Source organism: Typopeltis vanoorti, chromosome 3 (genome assembly GCF_054136105.1).
Source record: "Typopeltis vanoorti isolate ZY-2024b chromosome 3, IOZ_Tvanoo_1.0, whole genome shotgun sequence".
Taxonomy (NCBI): domain Eukaryota; kingdom Metazoa; phylum Arthropoda; class Arachnida; order Uropygi; family Thelyphonidae; genus Typopeltis; species Typopeltis vanoorti.
Window position 1 is genome coordinate 108,919,765 of NC_143551.1, and position 19,093 is coordinate 108,938,857.

At 36.4% G+C, this 19,093-nt stretch overlaps 1 protein-coding gene across 1 annotated transcript in view; it reads right to left on the reverse strand.

Annotated features, from left to right (window-relative positions):
* LOC150108459 (haloacid dehalogenase-like hydrolase domain-containing 5) overlaps positions 1 to 19,093 on the reverse strand; it is a 156,080-nt gene that overhangs the window by 35,181 nt on the left and 101,806 nt on the right. The window contains exon 8 of the mRNA XM_090390471.1: positions 16,564 to 16,706. Coding sequence (XP_090246597.1) covers positions 16,564 to 16,706 — 143 coding nt within the window. The remainder of the gene's footprint in view (positions 1 to 16,563; positions 16,707 to 19,093) is intronic.

Genomic DNA, 19,093 nt, shown 5'->3' on the forward strand with positions numbered 1-19,093 from the left:
TAAAATCAGCAGGTATCTGAGAAAGGCAATATCAGAATGTATTCCCATGGTCAGGAAGACAAGCGAGGTAGGCATTAGATGGATGAGTAGTAGTATCAGGTTTGATCTGCAAAAAAAAGATATCAAGAATTTACAAGGAGAAAGGCGATCAGTACACCCATGAGCAGTATAAGGCTCAAGTTAGGAAGGTTACCAGCATAATAAGAAAAGCTAAATCAGATTATCAGAAATGAGAAGACCTTAGCCAAGGAGATCAAGGGTAATCCCAAAGAGTTTTTCCACCATGTGGCAAGTAAAAGGAAGAATGACTTTGGAAGAATAACCTTAGTGGATGCTGATGGTATAGAGGTGCCCAATTCAGCAGATGTAATAGTAGAGTTACTGAGTGATCACTTTTCAAAAGTCTATCACCCAAGTGAGGATATCTCTGTACGTGTAACAATAACTAATGTGAGAATTGAAGTTAATAAATCAGAGGTACTTAGTATATTGCAGAATTTAAATGCAAATACTGCTGTAGGTTCAGATGGAAGAATATCAGCTCGGGTGTTGCGTGAATGTGCAAAGGAATTGTCAACGCCTCTTACTTGGTTATTTTACTTAAGTTTGAACTCTGATGTGGTCCCCTAGGGAGTGGAAGGAAGGAAGGAAAAGTAGTTCCTTTTGCACAAAGATGGCTCTAAAACTGCGGTAGTTAATTACAGACCAATCACTATCTCGGGTGTGGTGGTAAAAGTACTGGAAAAGTTGGTCAAAGACAAAATTCAAGAATGGGTGGATCAGGATATGATACTTTATAGGGGCCAACATGGTTTTGTTAAAGGTCGATCCTGCTTTAGCAATTCATTAACTTTTTTTTAATAGAATGACATCTGAGTTGGACAAAGAAAATGGCTACACAGTGGTACTTCTGGATTTTGCTAAGGCTTTTGACAGGATGCCCCATGGAATACTGTTGCACAAATTGGAGCAGATGGGGGATGGATACTAAACTGGTGATATGGATAGGAGAATGGCTCAGGGAGAGATACCAGAAGGTAGTGTATGGAGGAGCAGAGTCCAGGATGAGGCAGGTGACCAGTGGTATGCCTCAGGACTCTGTGCTTGGGCCATTGTTGTTTAATTTGTACCAAAATGATATAGGAAATGGCTTAAAGGGAGATATTCAGTTGTTTGCTGATGATGCAAAGTTGGGTAGCGCAATAAAAAATCAAGCTGATGTTGAGAGTTTGCAGGATGATTTAAATAAGCTGGCAAAATGGGCAAAAGGTAATGAATGTCAGTTCAATGTGGAAAAGTGTAAAGTTATGCATTTTGGGATTAAAAGATTACCAGCTGTGTACTACATTGATGGAATGGTACTCTAAGAGATTGATGAGGCTAGGGACTTAGGGGTGTTGGTGGATAGGGAGATGAAGTTCAGGGGACATATTCCTAAGGTGTCCAAGATTACACATAGGATTACTTGATTATTGAGGAACACACTAACATCCAGAGATAAAGAGGTTATTCCCCTTTATAAGACGCTGATACTTCCACATTTGGATTACTGTGCTCAGGTCTGGTCACCTGGATTCCTTGGAGATGAGGAGGTTGTGGAGAGGGTTCAGAGGAGAGTGACTAAGTTGGTGAGTGATGTAAAAAATGCTCCCTACATTGATAGATTGAGAGCTTGTGGATTGCAGAGGTTGGTTGATATGCAGAGAAGAGGGGATATGATATAAACATTAAGTTACTAAAAGGTTTTTATAAGATTAATGCAGGGGAAATATTTCAGCTGTGTGATAGTGATGGAAGAACAAGAGGTCATCCCTGGAAATTAAGGAAAAGTGTGGTTAACAAGAGTGTGAGAAATAAATTTTTTGCTTGGAGGGTGGTGAGTGGGGGAATGCATTGTCTGACTCAGTTACGAGTTCTTCATCTGTAAATGAATTCAAGAAGCGGTATGATAGATACTGTTTTGATAGTTTCGGTCTCCCTTTGATGAGTCTACTGACTCTACGGAGATACCTGTAATTAATAATAATAACTACTTTTTGAATTGTTGGAAGTTTTTTCCCACTTGGTTAGACTATAAATTATATATATTTAATTTAATCCTTTATCCAAGTGTAAGCAAACAAAGCAAGGAGATATGTATAATGCTATGCATTATGGGAAGGGTCACTACCTAAACCGGTTTCGACCTTTATTGAGGTCTCTTCAGTGGGAGCCAGACCCAGAGGTGATACCAAGGTTGAAGCAAAGCAGAACTCATATTTCCGTATGCAAGGAGATGTGTTTTTATTATGGGATACTAAGGAACGTGATGAGAATTTAGTCCACCTTTGCTATGAGTTGTCCTAGTCCTGAAGATACCTCAAACGCAAACTTTGTTTGCTTACACTTGGACAAAGGATTAAACTAAATATATAATTTATACTTTTTGAATATCTCATTAAATGCCTAAAATAACAGCACAAATGAAATCAATCAACTTGAATGAATTGGCATAGTTTACATAGATTATTTTAAGTGCAAATTAATTGAAATCAAAAATAAATAAAATGTATATCTGCTTCTTTGCAATATATTATTATTAGTAGTAAACACTATGCATGCACGCACACCCAAAGGCCTCTTGTCCTGGTACCCCTTCCCTGCAATTCTATCATGTGAAAAATTTCCACAGTATCCCTCAATCTGTAAAAAAATAGTACTCTGGAGGAAGTACAAGATGAATAATGGTAATAACCAGTCACATGAAGAGTATAAAGAACAAACTAGGAAAGTGACTCAGTTAGTAATAATTAAAACAAAAGTAGAGCATGAAAGAAATTGGCAAATCAGGCAAAGAAAAACTCTAGAGAGTTTTTTTTTTTCCAGATATACAACAGGTAGAAGGAAGAATGATATGGTAAGATGAAGTTAATGGATGAAAGTGGTAGAATAGATTTATAAGGATATTTATAATTAATTTATAAGGATATTTCATCCTAATCAAGGTGGAATCATGAGGAAATTAAGTGTAGAGGACATAGAAGGGGATGACTTAATTATGAGTGAGCAGGAGGTATTTGAGGAAATAAATAACCTTGATGTTGATAAGGCGATAGGGAGTGGAAGGAGGGTAAAATTGTTCCACTACATAAAGGTGGTGATAAGGCTGTAGCTTCCAACTATAGACCAGTCTGTATATCTGGAGTTGTGGTGAAGGTCCTGGAGAGATTGGTAAGAAGTAGGATACAGAAATGGGTTGACAACAGCAATATTCTCTGTGGTTATCACCATGGATTTGTTAAAGGGAGTTATGAGATCATGTTTTACTAACTTACTTATGTACTATAACAAGGTGACAAATACCTTGAACAGGGGAAATGCATATAAAGTGGTGTACTTATATTTTGCAAAGGCTTTTGATAGACTGCTACACGGTAAGCTCTTAAATAAATTGAAGCAGACTTCTGAGTTGGATCAGTGACTGGCTGTCGGACAGGTATCAGAAAGTTGTATATGGAGAGTGCGGTATCCCGAAAGAGAAAGATCACTAGTAGTGTGCTGCAGGGGTTAGTTTTGGGGGCATTGTTGTTCAATTTGTACGTTAATGATATTGGAATGGGTTTAACTAGTGATATGCAGCTGTGTGCAGATGATGCAGAACTGGGGGAAGAGAAATGCAGAGTCAAGTGGATGTTATAGCCTTACAAGAGGACTTGAATAGATTGCATGAATGGGCAGGTAAGTGAAATAGTCAGTTCAACGTTGCAAAGTGCAAGGTTTTGAGATTTGGTAAGCAACGATAGGATGCAAAGTATGCACTTTGTGGGAAAACTTTAAAGGAAGTAGAGGAGTGATGGTGGACATGGACCTAAAATTCAGGGGCCACATTGCACAAGTTGTGAAGATGTCACATCAGATAATGGCAATGATGCAGAGGATCTTGACATGTAGAAATAGAGAGGTTATGATGCCATTGTATAAGGCCTTGATCATCAGGCTTCATATGGAGTATTGTGTACAGATTTGGTTTCCAGGATTTCATGTGAATAGGAGGAAGGGGGGGGGGATATGACTGAAATATATAAGCTAGTCAGGGATTGTTATCAGGTCGACATGGAAGAGATTTTTCATAGAATGAGAGAGAGAGAGAGAGAGGGGGGGGGGGTAGAACAAGAGGCCATCGCTGGAAACTGTATAAGGAGGGTGTGAGCAGAGGAGTGAGGAGCAGGTTCTTTGCATGGAGAGTGATTGGTGAGTGGAATGCATTGGAATGAGAGTGTGTGTGTGTGTGTGTGTGTGTGTGTGGGTACAGACACATCAAATCAGTTTAAAGCAGTTGGGTGAGCATTGTATGCAATAGTGTGTACCTCCCACAATGAGTCCAACTCCATGGAGGTCAAATGTTAATAATAATAATCCCTAGTATATATACCTTTCAACCATTTAAATGTCTCAAACCTATCACTTTTTTCATTTTCTATCTAGACTCTGCAGATTATACACTCTCAGTCTATCCTGCAATTCAAATATCATTATTGTTATTCACCTCTGTACCCTCTTCCAACATTATTTCAACTCTTTCAAACCTTAGTGTTCAGATCTGAGCACAGTAACCAAGACATGGTCTGATCAGAGCCTTATAAAATGGAACTACAATCCTGATCTTGGCTGGTCAATGTCTTTCTCAGTATTGCAACAATCCTTTGGGATATCTTCACAGCTTTGCAATATGTCTCCCGAACTTCAAATTTCAATCTAAAATCACATCAAGATCTCAATGTTTCCTTTACCTCTTAGTCAAATGACAGAAATAACATTTTTACATGGAGAATAGTAGGACCATGGTATACATTGCCTGAAAGGACAGTTATAAACATGCAATTATTTTAAGGGATGATAAGATAGACTGTACTGTCTAAGGCAAGCTTCCAAATTTCAAATCTTACAACTGGTTGCATTAAACCAATATCTCCATTCAACTACTCATGTTTCATGCTTAGTTCAAATTCTTCTCTAATGAGCCAAGGCATTCACAATATTATAATATCCTTCCAAGCTTCATAACATCTGCAAACAATTATATACAGCCCATTCTCACTATAGCAAACACCATTAAAACAAACTCACTCATTCCCTATAACAAACTACTGAAAAGTCTCAAGTAAAACCCACAGGTAAAATGCAATTCCAAGAAAATTCACTGTTGCAAACTATCCTCTATAACAAAGTATTTCTGTGGTCTCTCTGAGTTGGCTATAGAGAAAGATTAAATTGTATATTCCAGTGATAATATCACTGACATAAAGGTTGAACATTTCAGGCATGAATCTTTAGGAACTCCACTTGTAGCCTTTCTTCCCCTTGATACACAAATCGTCTGATATCAATCAGAAAGCCAGTTTCTAATCCAATCCACCAACAACTAACCCAATATCTAAACTCATACAATGCAATTCAAATATCAATTATCATAGTGGCACCCAAATACTTTTGTAAAATTCAGAAATAGGATATGTGACATATATGCCTCTCTCATCAATACTAGTTACTATATTTATTTGTTCTACTCACAACAAAATAATGGCTAACACAATTCTGTAGTATGAAATAAAAAATTTATTCCCTTTCCATAAGGAATTTTGTAGCTGTTTCAGAGAACAAATGAAATACTTATTTATATTGGTAAGTGAAAATAATGTTCTGAATGGGAAGAAGCATATTTAGACATTAACAGGGAAATATTTTACACAGCTTACATATTAAAGTAAATTTCACAGCTTCCACATGTAACAAAAATTATATAGAATTTATTAAAAAACTCCAATATGTTTCATCAAACATTATATGGATATCGCCAGGTAGATAGACCGTTAACTACATTCAAAAGATAATCAAAGTAATGAGTCATAAATCATGGGTACATTAGGTCATGTCTTGGTCGCAGCTAAAGTATATGATATTACACTATTAGAGTTTAAAGGAATAAGTGTAGTAAGTTGCATAGATTAAAAAAAATTTAATAACTAATATTGGAATTTTTGAAAAAATTATAATTTTGTTGCATATGTAAGCTGTGAAACTTATTTTAATATGTCTAGTGCACACATCCATTAAAGCTTACATATTTTTCTGCTGTTATATTTTGTGTAAACACACACACACACACACACACACACACACACACACACACACACACACACACACACACACACACACACACACACACACACACGTGTATTTATTAAGTTCTTCCTTGATGCCATTTGAAAGGTATAAGTCTACACATACCAGCCACTGAATTAGAAATCGTTATGCAGATATATATAAATGTCACTAATGCAGCGTATATGCAAAATACTTGGGCACATGCATCACCACATGTTCTAGGCAACTATTTAAGAATGCTGCTGGCCAGTAATCATTAATAGTGTTGATCATAATGAGAAAAACAAAGGATCTTTAGGAATTCAATAAAAGGCTTATTGTGGGTGCCTGTCTGGCTAGAACCACAATTTTGCAAACAGCAGCACTGACTATTTTCTCACATGGGGAGAAGCCCAAGGTGTTTACTCAGTGGAAAAATAACTTATATTGCTTGTCTAAGAGGCATAATGTATAAAACAGTCTGTCAGGAATGAGATCGCCATTGTCGAGAAGGACTGTATTGACAAACAGAACTTTGTGTGTAGCAATTGACTGAACCATTTAATGAAGGCTCATCCTAATCCACACCTCACCAAACTATGCTCAGGGAATTGAAGATGATCAGTATTGGCAGTCAAATGCCCATATAGAAACCACTGTATAAAAATTTCTGATTCAGTGTTCATTATGTGCATATAAAAAAAATTAAAAATAAAAAAAATATATCACATACAAAAAAACAATGCTCCACTGAAACTTATTTTTTAGTACTCTGAATAAACAATACCTACTTTCATTCTAAATAAACATATCCACTTTCACTATAAATAAAAAAAAGACTTTTAGTTAATATATGCAGTTAGTTTATGCAAGCATAAACACAGTGGACAAACTGGTCATGACTTGAGCTGCTTTCAAAGATATGTAGGGTAGCATGATCATAAAGAAAGTAACCTCTCTCTGAAAACAAAAACTATACAGATTATATTCCATTCAAAGTTTGCACATGAAGTATCTTCATGACTAGGCTACTTGTATATATAAAGGCAGTTGACTTCACATCAATTGATGAAACTTCAAATAAAGGTACAAACTAGTCCAGATGGCAACCCTTCCTTTAATGCATAGCTATATATACATCCTTAGTGACTGTAAAGCTCATCTCATAATGAGCTTTACATTCTGGGATACTAAGGCAACCATTTCTATATACACAAGTAGTCTAATCATGAAGTTACTTCACATGCAGACACTTGGGCAAAGGGATTAAAGAAGAATATACTTTCTTGTCAAGTATAATGTACTGAAACAGAACAGTCTTACATTTAACATCACACACTTAAACAAAATAAAGTATTTCACATGAGTTGTTGAACTTATTGCAATATAGTTTAACTGGAATACAGCGCTGGAAATTAAAAACAAATCACATTTAAAAAAAGTGAAAAGTTGTAATTATCAATTTTTTTTTTTTTTTTTGAGTATACAAAATAAACAACAACAAAAAAAGACACCATAAAATGAAAGTCTGAATCATTCAGAACTAGAAAGCATGAAAATTTGCAATTCATTATTACTCATAATGAGACCACTTAGTTAAAAGAATTCATATGGTTATTATGGTCATTAAAATATTATAATCATCACTATATTTTTTATCTACTATAGCATATTCAAAAATGAGCTTCTGAATTTTTCTATATTTAAATAAAGTCATAACCACTCTTACTATAAAGTATAAATTATCAGTATATTATGAAAATTAAAACAATTGGACATCTAATTTCTCAGAAAAAACAAAATATATAAATTTAAATATATCATGTGTATATATATGCAAGAGTATATCATTCAAGTGGTGTTGTTGCAGGAATGAGATAGTCAAAGGCTTATACGAGAAATGAGGTAAATGAAATGGAGGTGCATAGCATATTACAGAACCTTCATGTGAACACAGCTGTGGGATTGGATGGTATACCAGTTCATGTTTTACTTGAAGCAGCAAGATAACTGTCAGTGCCCTTGACCATATTGTTTAATCTAAATCTAAGCTATGGGTTAGTCCCAAGGGGGTGGAAAGAAGGGGAAAAAAGTTCGATTGCATAAAGGAGGACCAAGACTGATGTGACAAATTACCAACTGATCAGTACATCAGCAGTTGTTGTCCAAGTATTGGAGAAGAGCAAAATACAGCAATAGATAGATGGAAATGGGATACTGTATTGGCAGGGGGAGCATGGTTTTGTGAAGTAGGTCATGCCTCAGTAACTTGCTCACGTTTTATAATACAGTGACAGCTGAGTTGGATAAAGGTTTTTTTTTTTTTTTTTTTGGGCTTATAGTAATACTGCTGGAATTTGCAAAGGCCTTTGACAGGATAACACGTGGAATTCTAATCAGTAAACTGCAGCACATGGGATTGGATAGGGGATTGTTGAGATGGATAGGCGGGTGGTTGATGGAGAAATATTAGAGAGTAATTTATTCAGGAGTAGAGTCCAAAGAAGGCTAATGACTAGTGGTTTGCTGCAGGGTTCTGTTCTTGAAGTGCTATTTAATTTGTCCATTAATGCTATAAAAATGATCCGAGAGGAACTATTTAGTTATTTGTCGATGATGCAAAGTTGGGTAGAGCAATAGTTAATACAGATGATGTCAAATTTTACAAGATGATTTGGATAGATTGGCAGACTGGGAAAAAATGGATGTCAGTTTAATGTGGCAAAGTGAAAGCTTATGCATTTTTGGGTGAAAAGATCACCAGCTGTATATCAACAAAGGTGGAACTATACTCCAAGATATTGACAAAGTCAGAGACTTGGAAGTGTTAGTGGATGGGGTTTAAAGTTTAGGGGACATATAGCAAACGTGGCTAAAGCAGCTCATCAGATCACTTGGTTACTGAAGAATACTTTGACGAGCAGGTTACTGTTCCTCTTTATTGAGCTTTGATAAAACCATCTTGACTACTGTGCACAGATCTGGGCACCAGGGTTTCTTGGTGATGAGGAGGAGGTGGAGAGGATCCAGAGGCAAGAGACCAAGATGGTAGCAGGTCTATGGAATGAACCTTAAAGTACAAGTTGAAGATTTGTGGGTTACAGAAACTGGTCAATAGGCAGAAAAGGTGTGATATGATTGAGACATACAAATTACTGAGGGGTTTTTACAAGATTAATTCAGAGGAAATTTTTCAGAACAGGTGTATTGGTGGGAAAACTAGGGACCATCCATGGAAACTGAGTAAGAATGTAGTTAAGAAGGGTATTAGAACTAGGGTTTTTGCTTGGAGAGTGGTGAATGAGTGGAATAGGTTGCCAGAGTCTGTTGTGGGTGCCATGACTGTGAATGAGTTCAAAGCAAAGTATGATAGATACTGTGCAAATGTTGGATAGATCTTGACATGATGTTTAGGGCCTCCCTCGATGAGTTGAAGGACTTCTTGGAGTTGCCTGTGGTAATAGTAATATATATAGGCAGTCCTCGCCCTGCACAGATCTGATATGCAAGAATTTCAGCTACCATGGTTTAATTAAATAACACCAGTCCCCAAACAACATGGTTCAAATTTCAATTACCATAGTATATTAATTCTGAGTAGATGAATCAAGTACAAATTTTGCTGCTAGACCTTCAGTACACAAATCACTAAATAAGATATCACAATAAATTATAAATCACTAAATAGATTTTTACTGTTAAAGGGAAAACAGTTCAGTCTCCTGCAACATATGGTCTACAAAAAAAAGAGAAGTTTTGATGTTAATTGTTATCAATAAATTATAACTTTTGTGTAATTTTAGTCTGGTTTGGTTATGATAGAGTGTGGCATGTTTGCATTTCGCAGTTAATCAATTTCGAAGCACTTTTTCAGAATAACAGGTAACAAAGGGAAAAAAAAAAAAAGAAACATGAACAGCACGAAAATCGAGTCTGTTGAGTGGTGTTGATTTTAACAAGATGCTTCCTTTGACAGGAATGTAATATGTAGCATGGCAGAGGTGTTTATTGAGAGATTAATCAAGAGAAGTGAGAGAGTGAGGGTCGGTAGAAATTGTGATTTGTCTAATGTTAATGGATTGTGGTGATTTCAGTGAAAGTCAGGAATATGAAGTGAAGAATACCAGATACAGTGTGAAAGACGACTGTAATAATGTGACTATGAATATAGAAATGATAAAAAAAGGAATGGGTGTAATTATGGAAGCAGAAATGTGCCTGACTGACTGGGCAATAGCTGGAATGCAAGAGTTAAAGAATGAAATATTTAAGATGAGGAATGAAATGAGACATGTACAGAATGAAATTAAAAGTATGATCGATATGAATGGAAAAGTGTGAAAGAATAAACTGAAAGATAGTAGAGAGAAAAAAAGTAGCGAATGACTCAAGAATAGCACTGTATAGGGATTCTATCATAAAAGGTGTGATGGAGAGAGGGGGGACACAAGGAGAATGAACAGGATAATTCATGCACTGGATGTGAGAAGTGAGTGAGTAAGGAAGTTAATGGTGTAGTTGGGATGAATAACTTGGTTGGGCATAGGAAGAATTTGAGATTGGATATCACGATATTATTGAGGAGAGTGAAAGACAACAGTGTGGTAGGGAAAGGCAGTTTGTGTGGTGCTCAAGTATGACAATGATGAGTTGCAGTAGAGAGAGCAAAAGAACTTGAATGGAATGTTAGCAGAAATGTGTGAAGGAGTGCAGTTTGTGAACGTATGGGACGATGGACAAATGGAACTGTATAAGAGTGATGGAGTTTATCTGAATGGTTTTGGAGTAAGTCATTTGGAAAGGTTGCTGCTAGAGAAAAGTTTAAATGAGTGATGCAAACAATGACCAGAAGAGTGGACTATGTGAAACTGAGGTAGTTGGGAATAGAGAGAACGTGAGAACAGGAATGAAAGTTGGAAAGGGAAATGAGGTGGGTCAAGGAGACATGGTATAATGAGAGTGGATTCTGAAAGTGGTAATAAATGTATATATGTAGATGGTCAGCATAGGAATGGAATGATCAGGAATACATGGGGTTGGGGGTTAGGAGGGATATGTAGGGGAAGAAGATGAGCAGACATGAGCAGGTGAGAAGTCACAGATGGAGGAGAGCATGAGTAGGATTGTTATAGGACAAGAAATAACTTGTGTATTTATGAATGCCAGAAGTATCAGAAGCAAAGAAGATGAAATTGTTGCACTGATTGAGTTTATATGCCTGAAAATAGTTGGAATAAGTGAAACATGGTCAGATGAGAATGGCATCTTGATGGGAACAGAAATGGAGGAATATGATATTTTTTTTTGAAGATAGGAAAAGCAAGAAGGGAGTAGGGAGCTGAAGGAAGCAGTTGGCGATTGGTCGCCGTGTCTGTTATTCAGTTCATGCATGTAGTGGTGTTGTCTATTTGTCTCCCAGTAACAAACTCATGTGACATTGTACAAAAATGGATAATCAAAAGAGGGAATTGGCAACAAAGATCAAAGTGCAGCAAAGAAACAAAAAGTGATATCATTGGAAGTGAAATTGAATGATTTGATAGGAAGATTTCAAAAACAGGAGACAGCAAAGCAAACACAGGACAAGACCTAGCTCTGCATGAAGCTGTGGTATGAACCATATTGAAAAAGTCTAATAAATAAGGTAAAGTCACTTCAACATCTTTCAGTTTAAATTGCATTAGGAACAGAAATCAGCTTATAGTTGAAATGGAGAATCTACTTTGGATTGAAGTCTATAAAAAAAATAAAATAAATAAAAAACAAATAAAAAAAAAATCAGCTAAGCTAGCATTCATGCCAAAGCATTGAAGTTAGTTGCCATATTGAAAGAAAGTAATTACAATGAGACTGAAGAATCTTTTACTGCCAGTAAAGGCTAGTCTCATTGTTTCAGAAGTCAGCATGAATTGATTAATGTTGCTATCTGGTGAAGTTGCTAGCACAAATAAGGATGCTGCTTTGAAATTCCTGATTCCAAGGATTAGTTAGGACAGATGGTTATTATGACTGACAAATTATTTATTATCATCATCATTCAGGCCTCCATGGAGTCAAAAGACTCATCGTGGGAGGTCCTTCCTAAGAAACACAAAGTCTATCAAGACTCATCGAGCAGAGGTCACCCCCCCCCCCTGAGAAACACAAAGTCTATCATACCACTCCTTAAACTCATTTAACGTTCTCGCTCTCACCACTCCATCAGGCAATGCATTCCGTGGTTCAACCACCCTCCATGCAAAGAAACCACTCCTCACCCTCTTGTGCACAGTTTCCTTTTGTAACTTCCAGGGATAGCCTCTTGTCATCACTCCTTCCTGCTGTTCAACCAAGCAAAAGAACTCCTCCAGTGTGAACCCTGTAACCACCTCTCAATAGTTTAAAAGTCTCAATCATATCACCTCTCCTTCTATCCACCAAACTCTGAAGTCCACATTCCCTCAGCTGATCCTCATAACTATCATTACACTCCTGAAACCATCTTTGTTATCTGCCTTTGTGCCCTTTCCACAGTTAATTTATCCCCTTCAAATCCTGGGGACCAAATCTAAGAACAATAGTCCGAGTGTGGTCTGATCAGGGTCTTATACAACGGAATGATAACTGTTTTATCTCTGCAAGTCAGCGTCCTTCTCATTATTGCAGCAATCCTCTGTGTTACCTTCACCACCTTTGCAATATGTCCCCTAAATTTCAGGTTTTTATCAATCATCAACCCCAGATCTCTTGTCTCCCCTGCTTCCTCCAATAGAGTATACAGTGTTGTCCCATCGATGTTTCGCAAACCTCAAGACCTTACATTTTGCTGCATTAAACCGACACTCCCATTCATTTGCCCATCTATCTAGCTTATTCAAATCCTCTTGCACGGCTGCCGCATCTGCACTATTACTAATAATCCTTCCCAGCTTTGCATCATCCCCAAACAACTGAATATCCCCTTGCAATCCACTGACAATGTCAATGATATAAAGGTTAAACAATATAAGTCCCAGTACTGAGCCCTGTGGGACCCCACTCGTAAGCCTCTGCTTCCTTGAAACTACCCCACCATACACAACTCTCTGATACCTATTGGACAGCCAATCCTGAATCCAATTCACCAACCTGACATCCAGACCCATGTGCTGCAACTTAAATATCAGCTTATCGTGTGGCACCCTGTCAAATGCCTTTGCTAAGTCTAAGAAAATGGCAGTATATGACTTTCCCTCATCTAATGCTCTTGTAACTTTATCATAAAAGGCTAGCATATTGCTAAAACAAGAACGCCCCTTCACAAATCCATGTTGACTCGCACAGATAACATTACCCTCATCTGCCCAATTTTGCATACGGTCCTTCTCTACTCTCTCCAAGATCTTACTAACTACTGATGACACACAAACTGGCCTATAATTAGACACTTCCAGTCTGCTACTGCCCTTATGCAATGGCACTATCTTACCTTCCTTCCATTCCATGGGCACCTTTCCTGCAGCCAGACTTTCATTGGAAAGCCAGGTCAAAGGCACTGTCAGTTCCCTAGCACATTCTCTCAAAACTCGTGGTGAAATACCATCCAGTCCCACAGCTTTACTGACATCCAGAGTACTCAGTATTTGAAACACACTCTCCTCCTGTACCTCTAAACCTCAAACCTGCCCTATCCCTCTAGCATTAAAACTGACTCCTCCAGGATGAAATACTCCAATAAAGTGTTCATTGAATAATTACACTATGTCCTCAGTATCAGTCACTCTATTCCCATTTTTATCCCACAAAAAAAAAATTAAAAAAATAAAAAACGAAATATCTTGGACTCCTCGAAAATCATTTTCCAGTTATGAATTAAAATTATTTATCTAAAAAAAAACCTGAGTATTTTTTGTGCAAATTGATGGGTGTCATATCTTATTTTACACTAGTAATGGAATATTTAATGTTGATGAGACAGATCTTTTAAGGAAGGCAACCCCATGAAGAATTTATGTGATGAAAAACATAGGATTATGAAGTGGCTATATACAGTTAAAGATGGATTAACTCTTTTAGCAGGAGGCAATGCAGAAGGTGACTTTAAATTAAAACCTATGCTTCTCTAATGGTCTGAGAATCCCAGAGCATTAAAAAATCACAATAAAGCATCTCAACCCATCATTTGGCATGCAAATAAAAGGTCATGAGTTAATAACATTGTTTCAAAATTAGTTTCAATCATATTTTTGTCCAGCATTAGAGAGATATCTGAAGGCAAAATAACTTTTAAAGCACTACTACTGTTGGATAATGCTTCAGGTCACTCTGATTCTCTTGAGGACTTGAATGAAAATGTGAAAATTTGTTTTTTAACCACCAAACACAATTTCATTAACACAGTCAATGGACAATGAAGCTATTTCAACTTTTAAAGCCTATTATCTTAGGACTTTCAGAGACAGGCTACTGATGCTACAACTGGAAAGCATGAAATTTCTTTAGCTGAGTTTTTGGTAGAAATGTGACAAAGCATGCAACTGAACATATTCATGCATCATGGCAGGAAGTAACAGTGAGTAAAATGCATGAGGTATGGCAGAAACTTTTACTGCACTGTGTGAATAACTGCAGAACTTGAATCAAACAAAAACAGTTATAGAAAAAATAGTTGACTGGGAATGTTGACACTGCTACTGTTCAAGATACTCTAGACATGCAAGCTAGAGGAACTTAGTGAAAGCAAATTTATCGACATAAATGAGGAAATAGTTGTGATGAAAAGGATGAACATGTCCCAGAGGAAGCAAGTTATGCCAGCAAAAAACTTCACATTAAATGAACTCTCGAAAATATTTCATGACATTGACAGTGTCAAGAATAAAATGTAGGAAGTTTATCCAAACTTGGAAAGGAGCATGCCACTTCAGTATCATCATCTTCAAATTCCTGACATGTATGTACCCTCAAGGGGTGTACAGGATATGATAGTACTACATGAAACTTATATCATTACTAACTTCCTATCTACAATTTTCCTCACTCTGTACCAGTCAAGACTCCAACATTATCAGATCTTATATTTCTGTATAAATGTTAATCCACCTATATCTTGGTCTTCCTCTGGGTCTTTTTTTCCTGCCAACCTGTCAGAGAACACTTATTTCGCTAATCCTTCCTCTCCTTCTGTTTAAGGGCCATACCACCTCAGATTAGCTCTGCTAACACATTCCTGGATGCTAACAATGTCAAGTTCTTTCCGAATATCCTCATTTTTAATATGATATTGCCATTGATGCCATCTGTTCACGCCCCTGATCTTTCTCTGGTTCAAACTCATTTTGAACACAAGACAGTGTTCAAACCAGTTAAAACTGGTTTGAACAATGTCTTGTGTTTGAACCAGTTTTAATGAGTACTATGAGAGCTCTATCTGGAATTCACCCCTCTATCCAGGCCTTCTGAACTATGCAGTGCAGCTACTGTAAGACTTTTATACCTTCATACTTGAGCATTTCTGTTGAATATCACTTATTCCGGCTGCCTTTCCACATTTCAGGCTTTCGATGGCTTTTTTTTCTACTTCAAGTATGGATATGTATTCTGATTGGATGCCTGGTCAGTGTTTTATACCACTGTGCTGTCACTGATAGTTTTATTTAGCAATTTTTCAAATGATATTCCATGCTTCAAGAATATCTTTTTCTCCAGTTTTAATGTCATCTTTATCATCTCTAATTCTTCCTTTTACACTCTTTCCTCCATTTCTGAGCTTCTTCAACAACTTCCAGAATATCTTGCCACCTTCTTGGTATTTATTTTCTATGTTCTTACCAAAGTTTTCCCAGGACTTTTGTTTAACTAGTTTTATAGTGTTTAGCTTTCTTACATTTGTCTCTGTATTCTCTAAGAGCACAAGCTGACTTATTTACCAGGAACTTTTGATACTTCAGCAAGGCATAGAAATATACTTGCTCCATATCATAAGTTACCTTCCAAGAAGACAAACGTTCAAACTATTGTTGGTATTTGTTTTTTTATAAAGAAATAAAACACTTTAATTCTCAACTTTTCTAATGATTTAAATTAAAGTGTACTAAATAAATATTAGCTTTACTGTTTTATTTCATTTCCTTATATATTTATAACTAACAGTAAGAGAGTTTTTAATGTTTTACAAAAATTTTTAAAGGTCATAGAATAACCGTAATTTTTCCCACTGATTATTGTGATTACTTTGCACAGTTTCAGCTTGCATGATGTCATAAGTATCTAGTTCCCATCCAGCACTACCATGGATGGGAACTAGATACTCATCTATCTTCATAAAGTTAGGGCTAAAGGAGCTCCGCTTACTCCCTTTGAATGCAAAGTGAGGACTGCGTGTATGTGTGTGTGTGTATATATATATATATATATATAAATGGAATTAACAAAAAAACACAAATATGAGAAATAAAGATTAAAAAGAGAAAAAAGTAATACCCAATGGCATATAGACTTTTTATGGGTGATGATATTTCTAATTTCTTAGCTTGATGTAGAACACAATATTCTGAATGATGATAAGTAATTTCACTTGGCTTTCCAACTAGAGCAGTATAAATTATGTCCTTTCCTGTAATTTTCTAATAAAAATAAAATGAATTATTTGATTACCCTCAGTCATATGATAAGTAATTTCTTAATCTAAAGTCTATATAAGAATTCTGCATAAAAAAAGACTGCTTCTGAGATTAAGAAACATTTCTAACTAAAGATAATGAAGCGTAGCTAAGTTTTAGTTATGAATTATACACAGATAAATTTAATAACATGCAGGTTACAATATTAAAAATAAATAATTAACTGTATTCAATTTTTTTCACTTATTTAAAGAGTAATCATACTTAACAAGAAATTATATTATTGTTTTCATCCATCACCAGGCATGAGAACTAAAGTGAAGTAATTTCACAACTAGGCTACATGTGTAAAGCAGATGACTTTATATCAAATTGCCGTAGTATGCTATAATCATCATCAGCACCCATAGGTCCAATGGCCATTGGTGTCTGATTCTTGTTTCATATTCTTTGCCATTTCTCTCTGTCTATTGCCAGGTGACTCAAATTTTGTAAACTTTCGACACCATTCCTTCACATCATCTACCCCACTCTCACCTTGGATGTCTTCTTCTGTTTATACAATCTACTGTATCAAGCATCAAGATCTTGATATTTCTAATGTTATAATTCTGCAGATATGCCCCAAAATCTTTAGTTTCCTTTGAATTATTTTCTGCATTAAAGTCTAATTGCAGTTTACTTTGCTATACAGTTCATTTGTTACCTTTTGCACCCTCTGATTCATAGAATCTTTCTATAACATGTCCTCTTCAAAGTCAATATTCGTCTCACAGTCTCTGATCATTAGCCCTGTCTCACAATCATAGAGTACACTTATAAATGTGCATGTTCCTAGCAGTCTAAGCTTTATGGGAAGGCTCACTGATTTATTTTCTCATATCTTGTCCACTGCCTATAGGTTCACTTTTGTTATCCAAAATCTTCTTTTTTTTTACAGTTAGTCTAAATCATGTGTCATATTGTCATGTGTCTAGTTATATGTGAAGTTCCTAACCTCTTCTAGCTCACATCCATTGCTTTTTCATCCTCTTCTCTTCAAATATCATTGTTTCAGTTTTTTCACATATAACTAGACACATGTTGTCACGTGTCTAGTTATATGCAAAGTTCCTAACCTCTTCTAGCTCACATCCATTGATCTTAATTTGCTTTTTCATCCTCTTCTCTTCGAATATCATTGTTTCAGTTTTTTTTCAATGTTCATTATCAACTTATGATTATTATTATTACTTCTTGACACCTCCAGGGAGTTCAAGACTCATTGAAGGAGGGCACCTACTCTACAACTCTACTTCGCCACTACTCAATCCACCAACTACAGCGAAATGTATCATCTACACCAACACCATCTACTCCACCACCATCACTAGTATTTTCCCACCGTGGGCATGGAGGGATTCGAACACAGAGTCTTTTGGCTGGAGAGTGGATAAGCTAACCACTTGGCCAACCAGTCCGGCAAAAGTAGAAATGACAGAATCTAGTTTATGCATAATTAATTAAGAGAACCAGAATTAAAACTGCATCCAATCCTATCCTAATTTACGCTCACACCTAGACTTACACATTTTACTGTGTAGGCATTCAGAACCAAAATCCTACAGAATCGATTGGTTACTCCTTATTCCTGGGGGTATCCTATCTGTAGAAGTGAATTGTGTATTATCAGGGCTGGTTTGCCCTGATAATACACACTTATTCCGTTCTGGAGACAAAAAACACGAGTTTCCAAGTGAAAAAACTCCCTACCTATGTAAGAGATCAGTTAACTCACCTTTAGTCAAAAAAGATTATACGAGTTGCCCCAGATAAAGGTTCCTCACGTCACTGACGGGAATCGAACCCAGGTCTTTCTGACCAAAGGGCTTCATCTATAACGAGTAAGCTATGGAGGCTCTAACTCCATGGTGAAAAAATTCCCTACCTCTGTAAGAGACAGGTTAACTCACTTTTAGTCAAAAAAGTTGCCCCAGATAAAGGTTCCTCACGTCACTGACGGGAATCGAACCCAGGTCTTTCTGACCAAGGAGCTTCATCTATAATGACTGAGCTATGGAGGCTCTAACTTATATCTCTTTCCTTCTTCACCTAACTCCAGCACTGTTCTTTCTAATTTTCTTCAATAATGACTGTCATCTGTAAATTGTAAATTATTTATTTTTATACCTTGAATGTACTTTTTTTTGTACCTTTGTGCTAAGACATAATGCATAGTACAAATTCGTTCGGATATCTATACAGTGCCCTGCCTTATGAGAATGGTTACTACTCAGATATTTCCATATAATTATGTATACATACAGGCAGGCAGCCCCTGAGTTATATAAATTCAAACTTATGGATATTATCCTGAAAGGGCTAGAAAACGTGAATTCTGAAAATTTTAC